A 14,815-nucleotide genomic window follows, 5' to 3' on the forward strand; every position below is an offset into this window, starting at 1 on the left:
ACTAGTGATGAAAAATCTGAAAGTGAAATCAAGAAAACACTCCCATTTACCATTGCAACAAAAAGAATATCTAGGAATAAACCTACCTAAGGAGACAAAAGACCTGTATGCAGAAAATTATAAGACGATGATGAAAGAAATTAAGATGATACAAATAGATGGAGAGATAGACCATGTTCTTGGATTGGAAGAATCAACATTGTGAAAATGACTCTACTACCCAAAGTAATCTACAGATTCAATGCAATCCCTATCAAACTACCACTGGTATTTTTCACAGAACTAGAAAAAAATTTTTCACAATTTGTATGGAAACACAAAAGACCCCGAATAGCCAAAGCAATCTTGAGAACGAAAAACAGAGCTGGAGGAATCAGGCTCCCTGACTTCAGACTATACTACAAAGCTACAGTAATCAAGACAGTATGGTACTGGCACAAAAACAGAAAGATAGATCAATGGAACAGGATAGAAAGCCCTGAGATAAACCCACGCACATATGGTCACCTTATTTTGATAAAGGAGGCAGGAATGTACAGTGGAGAAAAGACAGCCTCTTCAATAAGTGGTGCTGGGAAAACTGGACAGGTACATGTAAAAGTATGAGATTTGATCACTCCCTAACACCATACACAAAAATAAGCTCAAAATGGATTAAAGACCTAAATGTAAGGCCAGAAACTATCAAACTCTTAGAGGAAAACAAAGGCAGAACACTCTATGACATAAATCACAGTAAGATCCTTTTTGACCCACCTCCTAGAGAAATGGAAATAAAAACAAAAATAAACAAATGGGACCTAATGAAACTTCAAAGCTTTTGCACAGCAAAGGAAACCATAAACAAGACCAAAAGACAACCCTCAGAATGGGAGAAAATATTTGCAAATGAAGCAACTGACAAAGGATTAATCTCCAAAATTTACAAGCAGCTCATGCAGCTCAATAACAAAAAACCAAACAACCCAATCCCAAAATGGGCAGAAGACCTAAATAGACATTTCTCCAAAGAAGATATACAGACTGCCAACAAACACATGAAAGAATGCTCAACTTCATTAATCATTAGAGAAATGCAAATCAAAACTACAAGGAGATATCATCTCACACCAGTCAGAATGGCCATCGTCAAAAAATCTAGAAATAATAAATGCTGGAGAGGGTGTGGAGAAAAGGGAACCCTTTTGCACTGTTGGTGGGAATGTAAATTGATACAGCCACTATGGAGAACAGTATGGAGGTTCCTTAAAAAACTACAAATAGAACTACCATATGACCCAGGAATCCCACTACTGGGCATATACCCTGAGAAAACCATAATTCAAAAAGAGTCATGTACCAAAATGTTCATTGCAGCTCTATTTACAGTAGCCCGGAGATGGAAACAACCTAAGTGTCCATCATCGGATGAATGGATAAAGAAGATGTGGCACATATATGCAATGGAATATTACTCAGCCATAAAAAGAAACGAAATTGAGCTATTTGTAATGAGGTGGATGGACCAAGAGTCTGTCCTGCAGAGTGAAGTAAGTCAGAAAGGGAAAGACACATACCATATGCTAACACATATATATGGAATTTAAGAAAAAAAATGTCATGAAGAACCTAGGGGTAAGACAGGAATAAAGACACAGACCTACTAGAGAATGGACTTGAGGATATGGGGAGGGGGAAGGGTAAGCTGTGACAAAGTGAGAGAGTGGCATTGACATATATACACTAGCTATCTATTTTATATCTATGTAAAATAGATAGCTAGTGGGTAGCAGCTGCATAGCACAGGAAGATCAGCTCAGTGCTTTGTGGCCGCCTGGAGGGGTGGGATAGGGAGGGTGGGAGGGAGGGAGATGCAAGAGGGAAGAGATATTGGAACATATGTATATGTATAACTGATTCACTTTGTTATAAAGCAGAAACTAACACAGCATTGTAAAGCAATTATATTCCAATAAAGATATTTTAAAAAAAGAAAAAAGAAATGTAGCCCCCACTAGCTGCAACTAGAGAAAGCCCGCATGCAGCAACGAAAACCCAACATAGCCAAAAATAAATAAATAAAATCTATTAAAAAGAAAAGAAACCACTTAATAAAAATACAAGACAGCGATCATAAATGTTTAACAGTGTCACTACAGACTGTCTTCCCTACCCTCATTTTTTTTTGCTTTGCTTCCTTTTGTTTTATGTTCCATTTTTATCTTGCTATATTGTATGCTGCTTTAAACTCTTTCTGGGGACTTCCCTGGTGGCGCAGTGGTTAAGAATCCACCTGCCAATGCAGGGGACATGGGTTCGAGCCGTGGTTCGGCAAGATCCCACATGCCGCAGAGCAACTAAACCCATGCGCCACAACTCCTGAGCCTGCACTCTAGAGGTCGCAAGCCACAACTACCAAGCCCGTGTGCCACAACTACTGAAGTCCATGTGCATAGAGCCTGTGCTCTGCAACAAGAGAAGCCACTGCAATGAGAAGCCATGCTCCACAACAAAGAGAAGCCCCCGCTCGCTGCAACTAGAGAGAGCCCACACGCAGCAACGAAGAACGAACGCAGCCAAATAAATAAATAAAATTAATTAATTTTAAGAAACCAACTCTTTCTGATGTATGGTGGAGTATAAATAACCAAATATTATCATCAGGACTTGATTTTTTTCTTTTTAAAAACAATATTTTCTAGTTTTATATCTATTACATTCCTACCCTAAAAAATGCAAAATATAGAAAAGAAAAACCAAAAATTAACCCATCACCCAGAGCTAACCATCATCCAGAGTAACATTTTGAAGTACGTCTTCCCATTCTTTTTTTTTTGCTATTAAAATAGATTTTTTTTATTGGGGTATAGTTGTTTTACAATGTTGTGTTAGTTTCTACTGTACAGCGAAGTGAAGCAGAGTTCCCCGTGCTATACAGCAGGTTCTCGTTAGTTATCTATTTTATACATATTAGTGATCCCATTCTTTTTATACTTATGTTTGTGAACACACACACACAAACACACATAGATCTTTCTTACTTCACCTACAGCTTTGTAATCCTCCTATGACAACATTATTTCATGAACATTTAACCTTAATTTCTAATGTTTATTATATTTTAAATATCCCTTATGTTTATTTGGCACTTAACTGCTTTTAAGACATTTTATTTGATCTTTACAACTACCCTGTAAGGCAGAGATGATCTCGTTTTGTAGAGGAGGTCACTAGGGTGCAGGAAAGTGACGTCAGCTGCTTAAGGGCATGAATTTGGGAAATGGCAGAGCCAAGACTGAAGCCCTGGTGTGTCTTGACAAAAGCCTGTGCTCCTAACCAACAGGACGTCCAGAGATGAAGCTACTGAAGGGCCCGGTCAATGGCATGAGCAGTAGTTCCCCCCGGAGTTCAGAGGGATCATCGGTTTGATCTGGGATGGTCAGAGAAGACCTTGCTGGGCAGGGGGTACTTGATCTGTCCCTGGAGGGGAGCTAGAATTCAAATAGGCAGAGAAGACAGTAGAGAGTTTCCTAGGCAGGGAAGATGCCAGAAGCACAGCTGTAGAAATGGCAATGCTCAAGGCAGTACTGTTCCTGTGACAGTGAACTGTCCAGCTGGGCCGGGCTGGGTAAAGTGTAAATAAAACAAAAAGACAACAATGAGGGCCAAATCTGGCACTCCTCAATGCCCCAAAACTGGGGCATAACCAGGTTTGGAAAGCTTCATGCAACTTCAAGGTCTGCCTGGATCCACATGGTGGCTTCACAAGGCTTTACTGGGTAAATTTGAGCAATGCAGAGCCACCCAGCCTATTACTTGAGATTGCAAATGACAGAGTCAGAAATTGAACCCAAGTATTGTACTGCCCAGCATGGTGTTCCCCCCAGCACACCATGGTTTTGCACTCGTAGGCATATTCAAAATCGACAGTTACCAAATTCTTTCTGGTTTTTATTAGGCAAGTTTTCTACAATGTACCCTTAATGCTACTTAGAACTCGGTTGTTTTGTGCAATTATGATGTAAACCAGTCTTGATAAAAATGAAACGTTCTAGAGAAACCAGCAAGATGTGACCACCTTTTGAAAGCAAGGCCAAAAGGAAGGGTAAACAGTAATGGAGAGCCTGCCAAGACAGAAGAGGAAAGGAAAGGCCACAGAAACTGGTCACTGTAACTGAAAAAAAATGTTAACTATGTGAAGTAGAACAGAGAAACATGAATTGAAAGAAAACAGTGGCTGCCATGGAGATTCCTGGGTGGCTGAACAAGATGCAAAAAGAGCTGGTGCTTTGATAAGATCAATAAAATTGTTAACAAGGATTTACTGTAGGACTTCCCTGGTGGCGCAGTGGTTAAGAATTCGCCTGCCAATGCAGGGAAAAAGGGTTTGAGCCCTGGTCCGAGAAGATCCCACATGCCACGGAGCAACTAAGCCAGTGCACCACAACTACTGAGCCTGCGTGCTGCAACTACTGAAGACTGCGCCTAGAGCCCGTGCTCTGCAACAAGAGAAGCCACTGCAACGAGAAGCCCGCACACCACAAGGAAGAGTAGCCCCCGCTCGCCGCAACTAGAGAAAGCTTGCGCGCAGCAACAAAGACCCAACACAGCCATAAATAAATAAATGAATAAAATATATATTTAAAAAAGGATTTACTGTATAGCACAGGGAACTATATTCAATATATTGTAATAACCTATAACAGAAAAGAATCGAAAAAAGAATATAGATATATATACATATAACCAAATCACTTTGCTGTACACCTGAAACTAACACAATGTTGTAAATCAACTACACTTCAATAAAAAAATATTACAACAAAAAAAATTTTTAATAAGATAAAATTGTCAAACCTCTAGCAAGACTGACAGAGGAAAAAAGGTGGTTCACTCCTCCTTACCAATAGGAGGAGTGAAGTAGGGGATATCATTACAGACTCTGGAGATGCCCAAAAGATAATAAAGAAATACCATAACAACTTAAAACACATAAATTTGATAATTAGGTATGAAATGGAGCAATTCCTCAGAAAACCAAAACTACCACAGTTCACCCAATATTAAATACACCATTTGAATAGCCTTATAATTATTCTGGAAATTGAAGTTATAAATTTAAAACTGTGGAAAAAAGAAATCTCCAGGCCCATATGGTTTCAGTGGAGAGTTCTACCAAATGTTTAAGGAAGAAGCCATAGCAATTATTCCCAATCTCTTACAGAAAATAAAGAGAAGGGATCACTTTCCAATTCATTTTATAAAGTCACTATTAATTACACTGACACCAAAACCAGACAAAGACAGTACAAAAAAGAAAACCGCTGACCCATACCCCTCATGAATTTCGATGCAAAAAACGATAACAAAGAATTAGCAAACAGAATTCAGTGATATTTTAAAAGAATTGTATACCATAGAATTCATCTCATGGATGTTGGTTAAATATTCAAAAATCAATCAATGAAATCCATGGTATTAATAGTCTAAAAATAGCAATCATGATAATAGCAATCGATGCAGCAAAAGCACAGGACAAAATTCAACACCCATTCAAGAAAAAAAACTTCCAGGAAAAAAAAGGAATAAAGAGGAACTTCTCCAACTCAATAAAGAGCATCTATGAAAACCCTACAGCTAGCATCTTAACTAGCAGTGAAAGACCTAAGGCTGAATACTTTCCCCCTAAGATCAGGAACAAGACAAGGATGCCTGCTCTCACCACTCTCACTCAGCGTAGTGCTAGAAGGTCTGGCTGTCCCTGCAGCCTTGGTGTAGGATGGGGAATCAATACAAAGAGAAGAAGGAAGACAGATTTGGAAGGACAACCTTAGAAAGTCTTTAAAAATGTAGTCCTGGGCTTCCCTGGTGGCGCAGTGGTTGAGAGTCTGCCTGCCAATGCAGGGGACACGGGTTCGTGCCCCGGTCCCGGAAGATCCCACATGCCGCGGAGCGGCTGGGCCCGTGAGCCATGGCCACTGAGCCTGCGCGTCTGGAGCCTGTGCTCCGCAACGGGAGAGGCCGCATCAGTGAGAGGCCCGCGTACCGAAAAAAAAAAAAAATGTAGTCCTTGCAAACAACTGACCCCATGAAAAAAATTCAAGGGGTGGATGCAAAGAAAAACACCAGCACTAGGTTTCAGTGACAGTTTCTTGCCTCTTGTACCTCCTTTGCCCTCCACCACTGCCTACTCCCGCCACGTGCAGTCCTAGCTGAAACCCACCCTCGGCAACACGCAGAGAAGGAATAAGAATGTGGACGTTCAGAGGAGACAAGTCCAGTCCCTGGGGGTGGTTCAAAGTGACAGGAGGGGAGCAAAATTTGTCACCCCAAAATGTCTCTTTGGCATGTGGATTATTTTGAGCTGAAAACAATCAAGGCTCTAAAGACTCAGGAAGTCTTTCTTTTCACCACCCCCTTAGCTGGCTAGAGAATTTAGGTAGAGGGCCTGTTCCTGGAACAGAGCTATCAGCAGAGACATATGCAAAGAACGTGTGCTGGGTATGAGGGGGGCAACTCTCAGAGATCAGAGTCCACTCTGTGTCCCACTGTCTCTGTCTGGCCCAGCAAACGTTTATTTACCAAACATTTGCTTTTCCATCTCTATGTCAATTGCCCTCCCGCCCCTTTGAAGTCCCAAACCCCTACCCCCAACATCCTCTTTTGTCTTTAGCTGAAGTTGGTATTTAAGGTGAGGGTTTCACCATTTTGGCGACTTATTCAGTTCTCCTGGGTCTCTCCCATGTATACTTGTTATTAAACTTGGATTTCCTCCTGTTAATATCTCATATTGGCTTAGTTCTCAGACCAGACAGAAGAACCAAGAAGGGTTAGAGGAAAATTTCTTCCTCCCTGATATGACCTAACATGAAAACATAAACCTTTTACATGGTGTTTCTAAGGCCATTAAAAAACTGGTCAATTCAATTCAATCAGTGGAAAAAAAAATCAGTCAATGGAGTGAAGAATTCAAAGGGCTTATTGTGGTGGCCTCTCCCGTTGCGGAGCACAGGCTCTAGGTGCGCAGGCCTCAGCAGCTGTGGCACGTGGGCTCAGTAGTTGTGGCGCACGGGCTTAGTTGCTCCGCAGCATGTGGGATCTTCCCAGACCAGGGCTCAAACCCGTGTCCCCTGCATTGGCAGGCAGATTCTCAACTACTGTGCCACCAGGGAAGCCCAACCCTCCTACTTCTGATGTAAAGATCCCTTTCCCATTAACTCTCGATTCATTCCCCTCCCTTGCTGAGGTACAGATTCCTATGCCTGTTGGTGGTGACAGGTCAAAAAGAAATCTAGTGATAACTAGCTTTCTCTGGACATGAAGCATCTATGTGATACACCCAGAAGATTAAAACAGGAAGTCTAAATATAAAGCCCAATCCTAGTTTTGGATTTTAATAAGTAGGAAGAGTCATTTCTTAATCTGCCTTAATACAAATTTAATTAGCCATCTACCTAATCCCCTCACTTGACATCTATATTTACCTGAAAAGAAGAAGTTTTAGAAGGATTTAATGATCCCTTAACTGAATCAGTTGCAGAAAACAGAACTTGCTTAAAATATCTGCTCCAATCATACTTCCTCAATATTTTCTTGGCATGGACATTTTGCCAGGAAAATTTTAATGCAAAGTCCTGACAAAACATGTAGCCTCTCTCGGTAACAAAGACACAAATAAAAAAAGAGATATAGGGACTTCCCCGGTGGCACAGTGGTTAAGAATCTGCCTGCCAATGCAGGGGACACAGGTTTGAGCCCTGGTTCGGGAAGATCCCACATGCCGCGGAGTCACTAAGCCCATACGCCACAACTACTGAGCCTGCGTGCCACAGCTACTGAAGCCCATGTGCCCAAAGCCTGTGCTCCACAACAAGAGAAGCCACCGCAATGAGAAGACCGCACACCGCAACAAAGAGTAGCCCCTGCTCACCGCAACTAGAGAAAGCCCACATGCAGCAACGAAGACCCAACACAGCCAAAAATAAATAATTAATTAAATTTTTAAAAAGAGAGAGATATAATTTACTACCTTACTGATGTAGTGGCAGACATGACTTTGATGTATAAACAAGTTTATTTACAAGTTACCACTGATTTTGAAGAAAAGGACTGAAAATTGGATAAATGGCTAGTTTTCTTATTTATAATGTATCTGACTCAAATGAAATAAAGGAGCAAGGGCCCTTAATATATCTTCTGTAGTTTATATAATGACTAAGTTATTCATACAAGTATTTTTCATGAAGATCCTTGAAAAAATATTTTTAGTCAAAATCGGGTTTACTTTTCTCACGTAACAAGAAATTGACTGGTAACAAGGGCTTCCTAATGTCACCAGTGTCCGGGTTCCATCATCCTTGGTGAGAGGCTTTTATCATCATGGTCACAAAAACCTACTCTATCTTCAGTCTTAAGCTCATGTTGAAAGGTGTGTGTGTGTGTGTGTGTAAAACATTATACTCAAATATTCTATTTCTTAACTTTCTACACTATTACACTGGTGGTTCTGTAGGTCCTCAGAAATCAACCTCCTCCTGAAGAGAGGAAGAAGATGTCCCCAGGGCTTCGGCCATAATTATCTCTAGACAAAAGTTACAGTAGAATCTAAAACGTAACAGGCCACTCCCCAAGGGCAAACTTCCAGAGCATGAAGTGCTCTTGTCAAGGGAAGAAAACACTGCACAGCTCTCCATGGCATAGCCATCTGCAGGGTTAAGGGCTGTCTGGGGCTAGGGTTGCTTCATTTGGTTTCTAAGACAATCCTAAAGAACCTGTAGTATCCGCCTGAATGGTACCCCAGGCTACCATGAACAAGTATGTCAGAAGTCCTGACTACTTGAGTGACCTCAGTGTTACACATCTGCCCCAACAGTAAGCAGTAAGCCTGATTCAACTTCATAAAGGACCCAGAAGTTGTATGGCAGAGGAGTTTAAAACTCCAGTTTGAAGGTTTCGTTTCTTTGAGCTAGGCATTTAACTTAGAAATCATTTTTTTAACTCTTTAAAAATAAATTTTCTTTCCTGAGCTTACATAGCAGTATGGACTTCGTGGAAAGAAATTCCAAAGTTGACAAGTATTTTCTAGACCAAGCATAAAACTGCACAACATTGAATTTATATTGTCCTTCAGCAGCATCCTAGGTGGGTTTTGGCCTGCTTACTGTTTTGTGGAGGCAAGACTTGGGTGGGAAAGAATTCAAGTCAGCAAAGACCTGACACCTACTTTCCCAGCAAGACCTTTGTGTTACACCTAGCTCATCTCTTCCACGGTCCCCTAAACTCGCTCTGCTCACCTACCACAGCTCTTTCAAGGTTTTTGATCTCCCCAACCAATCACTACAACTTAGATTGTCCTTCTGGGCCTATCCACACAGTCTCCGTGTCTTTGAGGGTTCAGCTCAAGCCCTATCTCCTCCAGGAAGCCTCTCCCGACCTCTCCAGCCGTGTTCTCTCTGTCCACTGATGATCTGCTATGTATCTGACACTTCATCATCCACCACTTCATACTGTCCATTGGCAGTTTCCATTGTCAGTTTCATCTGCAGCTCTTCTCTCTCTCCCGTGCTCCGAATCCATACTGCCAACCTGCTAGAAATCTTCAGAATGATGACTCGCTGGCGCCTCCACTCAACATGTCCAAAACAACTCATCATCTTCAGTACCAATTACCCCCCCAGCACGCACGCACACGCACGCGCACACACACACCCTTCTCCCATCTTCTCTATTAATGGAGTTCAGCATGTATGTCTAAAGCACTGCATTAGGCACTATGGAGATAGGAAGGTATACAAAGATGAATAATTTCCCTTTGACCTACATGTCAGGATGAGTTAGGCACCCCTCTTCTGCTCACCAGTCTCCAGAGTACCCTGTATTTGGAAGTTATCATTCAATATGCTAATGAGATCTTCCCCTCACTAGACTATGAGCACCATGAGGGCAAGGGGCATGCCTTAGGTTTCTGTGCCTGACCGGTGCCCAGGCCAGAGACTGATATCCTAGTCCTCTGCTGGCTGGCTAGGTGGATGACATCACATGCCCTTAAGGAGCTCACCATCAAGCTGGACCCCTAGACTTGGCGTTATGCTCACCTCTTCCCTTTTACTCATAGCTGATTATCAGCCAGTTTTCTTGATTCTATTTTCACAATATCTACTGCATCCATCCACTTTCTCTTCCTCTCCACTGTCGCCAAAGTCACCCACGCCACTATCTGGATTGCTGGGACCTCAGCAGTAGTCGTCACTGGTTTCCCCACATCCTCATTGGTTATCCCCACCACTTCCCTGCCATCCAGCCCCAACACCACCACTAGAAAGATGTCCCTAAACCACATGCAACCCCCTGCTTACAGCTTGTCATTGACACCCTTCTTAATATAGGTCCAGCTCAAGGCCCCACCCCTTCACTTCACTCACCAGACCCTCAGCCCAAATCCTCCTACCACCCACTCCATGCTTCCCTACTTCCCGGCTTTAACTTAGTGACTCCTTCTAACCTTCTGCCCATCATAAGCCTCTTTTCATCATTCAAGAACCAAATCAAGTGCTTTTTTCCTCTGAGGTTATTGTTAATCACATCGTTTCTTTACTCCTCCAACAGCTTTGTACGTAGAGCTTTGTCTGTGTGACTCTGTCCTATCCTGTCATGGTTGGTTGTGTACACACCTATCTTGACTACTAGACTGTAAGCTCCTTGGGGGCAGGGTCCATGAGGACAGATTTTTATAGCCCCCTCCCCACCAAGTACCCAGGAGATGCTCAATGAACAAGCTAGACAGAATTGAATGACCTTCTGATCCCTGGTCCGAGAAGATCCCACATGCCTCAGAGCAGCTAAGCCTGTGCGCCACAACTACTGAGCCTGTGCTCTAGAGCCTGCAAGCCACAACTACTGACCTGCGTGTCACAACTACCAAAGCCCGCATGCCTAGAGCCCACGCTCTGCAATGAAGAGTAGCCCCCACTCGCCGCAACGAGAGAAAGCCCGCACATAGCAACAAAGACCCAATGCAGCAGAAAATAAATTAATTTATTTTTTAAAAAAAGAATTGAATGAAGTGCCCCACAATATTCATTGATTTTACAAATATTTACTGAGCCCAACAACACAGAAAAAACATCTCTGCCCTTGTGGTACTTACATTCTAATGGTCGGATACAGATGGTAAATGAAATAAATAAGTAAATGCACACTATGTTAGATAGAAAGAAATGGTAAACAAAAACCTACAAAAGGGAAGGGGGATGGGGGCAGTGGGAATAGGGTTCAATTTTCTCCTGGGTGAGCGGGGAAGGTGCTACCCTGAAGCCAATGAGTGAGCAAAGACCTGAAGTAGGTAAGGGAACCAGCCGTGCTGATATCTGGGGAGAGCATTCCAGGTGGAGGGACAGCAGGTGAGGCAGGAGCCTGTCTGGAACAGGCAACCAGGAGGCCAGTGTGGCTGAAGTGTGATGAGTGAGGGGGAGAGAGGTCAAAGAGAAGGCCAGAGGGGCCACCAGAGGCCAAATCCTGGAGGGCCTTGTAGGCTATTGGGAATGACCTTGACCTTTACTCTTTTTGAGATGGGGAGCCATTATACTACTCAAGTTACACTTTGAAAGGATCACTCTGGATCTACTGAGTTTAAATTAGATTACAGGGGTGACAAGGACAGGAGCAGGGATGCCAGTTAGGAAGCTACTGCAATAAACTAGGTGAGAGATGGTCCATATTCTTCCAGTCTGAGGCCTTCCCTGACGAGCAGGCTTCCTGGCCCCAGCTAGCCAGACCTATCCTTGACAGTTGCATTGGATGCTTCTAAAGGTTAGGTTCCCTAGGTGCTCAAACCAGAGCCAGAAAGCTGCCAGGTGAGTCCTTAACTGAGTTGTAAACCAAAGAGAGTATAGGAAAAGCTCTAAGGGAAGGGGCCAAAGACCAGGAGAAACAGCTCAGGGCAGTCGGTCCACAAGGCAGGGGCCAGACTATACGCTATAGGGCTACAAGGCATCTCAATAAGGGACACTATAAGGAGTGCGTGCTGTCTGTCTGCCCCCCACAACCCCTCAAACAATGCTTGGGACTTCCAGGCCAGGAAGCAAGAGCTGTTCCTTTTAGTTTCACAGATGAAGCCAAGTTAGAGTGAATCTGTAAAATTATTTAGAGATTTTAATGAGATTACACAAATTGAAAGATGCAGCAAGGGGTAAAAATCGGCTGTGAAAATCATCAAAACCAAGGAAATTTCAAGCACAGCCTGTGAAAATACTTCAGGGCTCAACAGAAACGTCTCAATTCCCAGTAATATTGCATTGGCCAAAAAGTTCGTTCAGGTTTTTCGTAACAGTGTAATGAAAAACCCGAATGAACTTTTCGGCCAAGCGAATTAAAAACTGTTAAGACATCTACACATACATATATAATTATAAATCTGTTACTAAACACTTATTCCATTAAAGGAAATGCCCCACCTTCACCCAACGCACAACACAGAAAAGCATGAAACTAAATTTTATCTCAAATGCTTTAGGGAAAAGCTCCTCACAGTGGTTATCTGGGGGAGGAGGTGAAGGAGAGGGGAATTTTTATTATCTACATTATCTATTTCTATAAGTTTTAACTTATTTACAGTGAGCCTATAATTTTATTAAATAATAGTATTAATTTTGAGGCATTAAAAAAAGCAATAAAGGGACTTCCCTGGTGGTGCAGTGGTTAAGAATCCACCTGCCAATGCAGGAGACATGGGCTCGATCCCTGGTCCAGGAAGATCCCACATGCCGCGGAGCAACTAAGCCCGTGTGCCACAACTACCGAGCCTGCGCTCTAGAGCCCGCAAGCCACAACTACTGAGCCCACATGCCACAACTACTGAAGCCCACACACCTAGAGCCCGTGCTCTGCAACAAGAGAAGCCACCTCAACGAAGAGTAGCCCCCGCTCGTCACAAGTAGAGAAAGCCCGCACACAGCAACGAAGACCCAATGCAGCCAAAAATAAATGAATAAAAATAAATAAATAAATAAATTTATTTTTTTAAAAAGCAATAAAGACATTAACCAAAGGGCAAAGTATACTGAGGCGCTAACTACTTAAAAGGAGCCCTTGGGTAAATAGCTTTGAAGAGTGAAGAGATATAATAATGTGACTAACGGAACCTTATTTTATCTGTATCGTGACATTTTTATAATGCTAGGGATTTATTTGTAAATATAGGCAGGACCTAGTTTCTTTTTTTTAAATTAATTAATTAATTTTATTTATTTATTTTTGGCTGTGGTGGGTCTTCGTTGCTGCGCGCAGGCTTTCTCTACTTGCGGTGCGCGGGCTTCTCATTGCGGTGGCTTCTCTTGTTGCACAGCATGGGCTCTAGGCACGCGAGCTTCCATAGTTGTGGCTCGTGGGCTCTAGAGCGCAGGCTCAGTAGTTGTGGCGCACGGGCTTAGTTGCTCCGCGGCATGTGGGATCTTCCCGGACCAGGGCTTGAACCCATGTGCCCTGCATTGGCAGGCAGATTCTTTTTTTTTTTTTTTTTTTTTTTTTTTTTGCGGTACGCGGGCCTCTCACTGTCGTGGCCTCTCCCGCCGCGGAGCACAGGCTCCGGATGCGCAGGCTCAGCAGCCATGGCTCACGGGCCCAGCCGCTCCGCGGCATGTGGGATCCTCCCAAACCGGGGCACGAACCCGCATCCCCTGCATTGGCAGGCGGACTCTCAACCACTGTGCCACCAGGGAAGCCCTGGCAGGCAGATTCTTAACCACTGCACCACCAGGGAAGCCCAGGACCTAGTTTCTTAAATAATAAAAGGGAAGTACATTACCCAAGCAAGTTCTAGAAAGATTACTGATGAGTGATTAGATTGCATTCTCTGGGTATCATTAATGAGTTAAGGGCTATCTTTTTCAGAATCAAAGTGGCCAGACAGCTTCCTGCAGTCCTATGATTATTATTTCTCCTACACATCTCTGAGGCATTTAGACTTAGGTCTGCTCAAAGAGCTTAGGGCTAAAAAAGGAAGTTAGCACATGACCTCTCTTATTGTTGTATTCTGCCATGGTGATCCTTAGAGTAGCAGGAAGGGCTTTGTACTATATTACACGGGCTAGAATTAGTAGACAGAAGGGGACATAGTTAAGGTGGAACAGTTGTCTGAGCTTTGAATTCTTTTGCTTTTTTAGGTTTTGCTGCCTTGATGTAGTCTAAGTACAACTTGGTTTCAAGATATCTAATCATAGATTTTTTTCCCAGTTCTGTTCTCGTCTTATTTTTGACATACACATACAAGTACAAACAATTCTGTTAACCAATGAAAACTACAAGATTTTTGGTCCGAAGACCAAGAAAGTACAAAAGTCACAGTCAAAAAAGCTTTGAAAAGATTGACTTACCACTGGATTTAATTTCTCGGACATAATTACTAGGGAACCAGCCTGTTCTCCCATTTAAGGTGCCTTCCCACCAGCCTCCTTCTTCAACTCTAGTGACATAAATGATGTCCCCTTTACAGACAGACAGTTCATCTTCATTAGTCTGCTTAAAGTTGAATCTCGCCTTTACTATCAACTGGTGACTTCCATTTTCCGTCATCTCCTGGAGAAACAAAAGTCACACCAGATTAGGCGCTCATCTCAGTGAGGCAGGGGCAGACATTCTATGAATTTAGGCAAATAAAGTAGGGTGACCAAGGATAAAACCTCAGGTCCATCTCAGTCTTGAGTTTTTAATTTAGGAATGGGCCTAACATGGGTAGGTCTTGGGGGAATGAGGGGAAGGGGATTAATAAAGCCCTCAAAATTGTAGGCAAACTTTTGCATTTGTGAGAATGTGTATTTTGGAGGGGGTCATAGCTTTTATT

At 42.8% G+C, this 14,815-nt stretch overlaps 1 protein-coding gene across 8 annotated transcripts in view; it reads right to left on the minus strand.

Moving 5' to 3' along the window:
- ARHGEF6 (Rac/Cdc42 guanine nucleotide exchange factor 6) overlaps positions 1 to 14,815 on the minus strand; it is a 123,814-nt gene that overhangs the window by 73,863 nt on the left and 35,136 nt on the right. For all 8 annotated transcript variants that reach the window (XM_033403656.2, XM_033403655.2, XM_033403657.2 and 5 more), the window contains one exon: positions 14,349 to 14,550. In XM_033403656.2, coding sequence (XP_033259547.1) covers positions 14,349 to 14,550 — 202 coding nt within the window. The remainder of the gene's footprint in view (positions 1 to 14,348; positions 14,551 to 14,815) is intronic.

Source organism: Orcinus orca, chromosome X (genome assembly GCF_937001465.1).
Source record: "Orcinus orca chromosome X, mOrcOrc1.1, whole genome shotgun sequence".
NCBI classification, from domain to species: Eukaryota; Metazoa; Chordata; class Mammalia; order Artiodactyla; family Delphinidae; genus Orcinus; species Orcinus orca.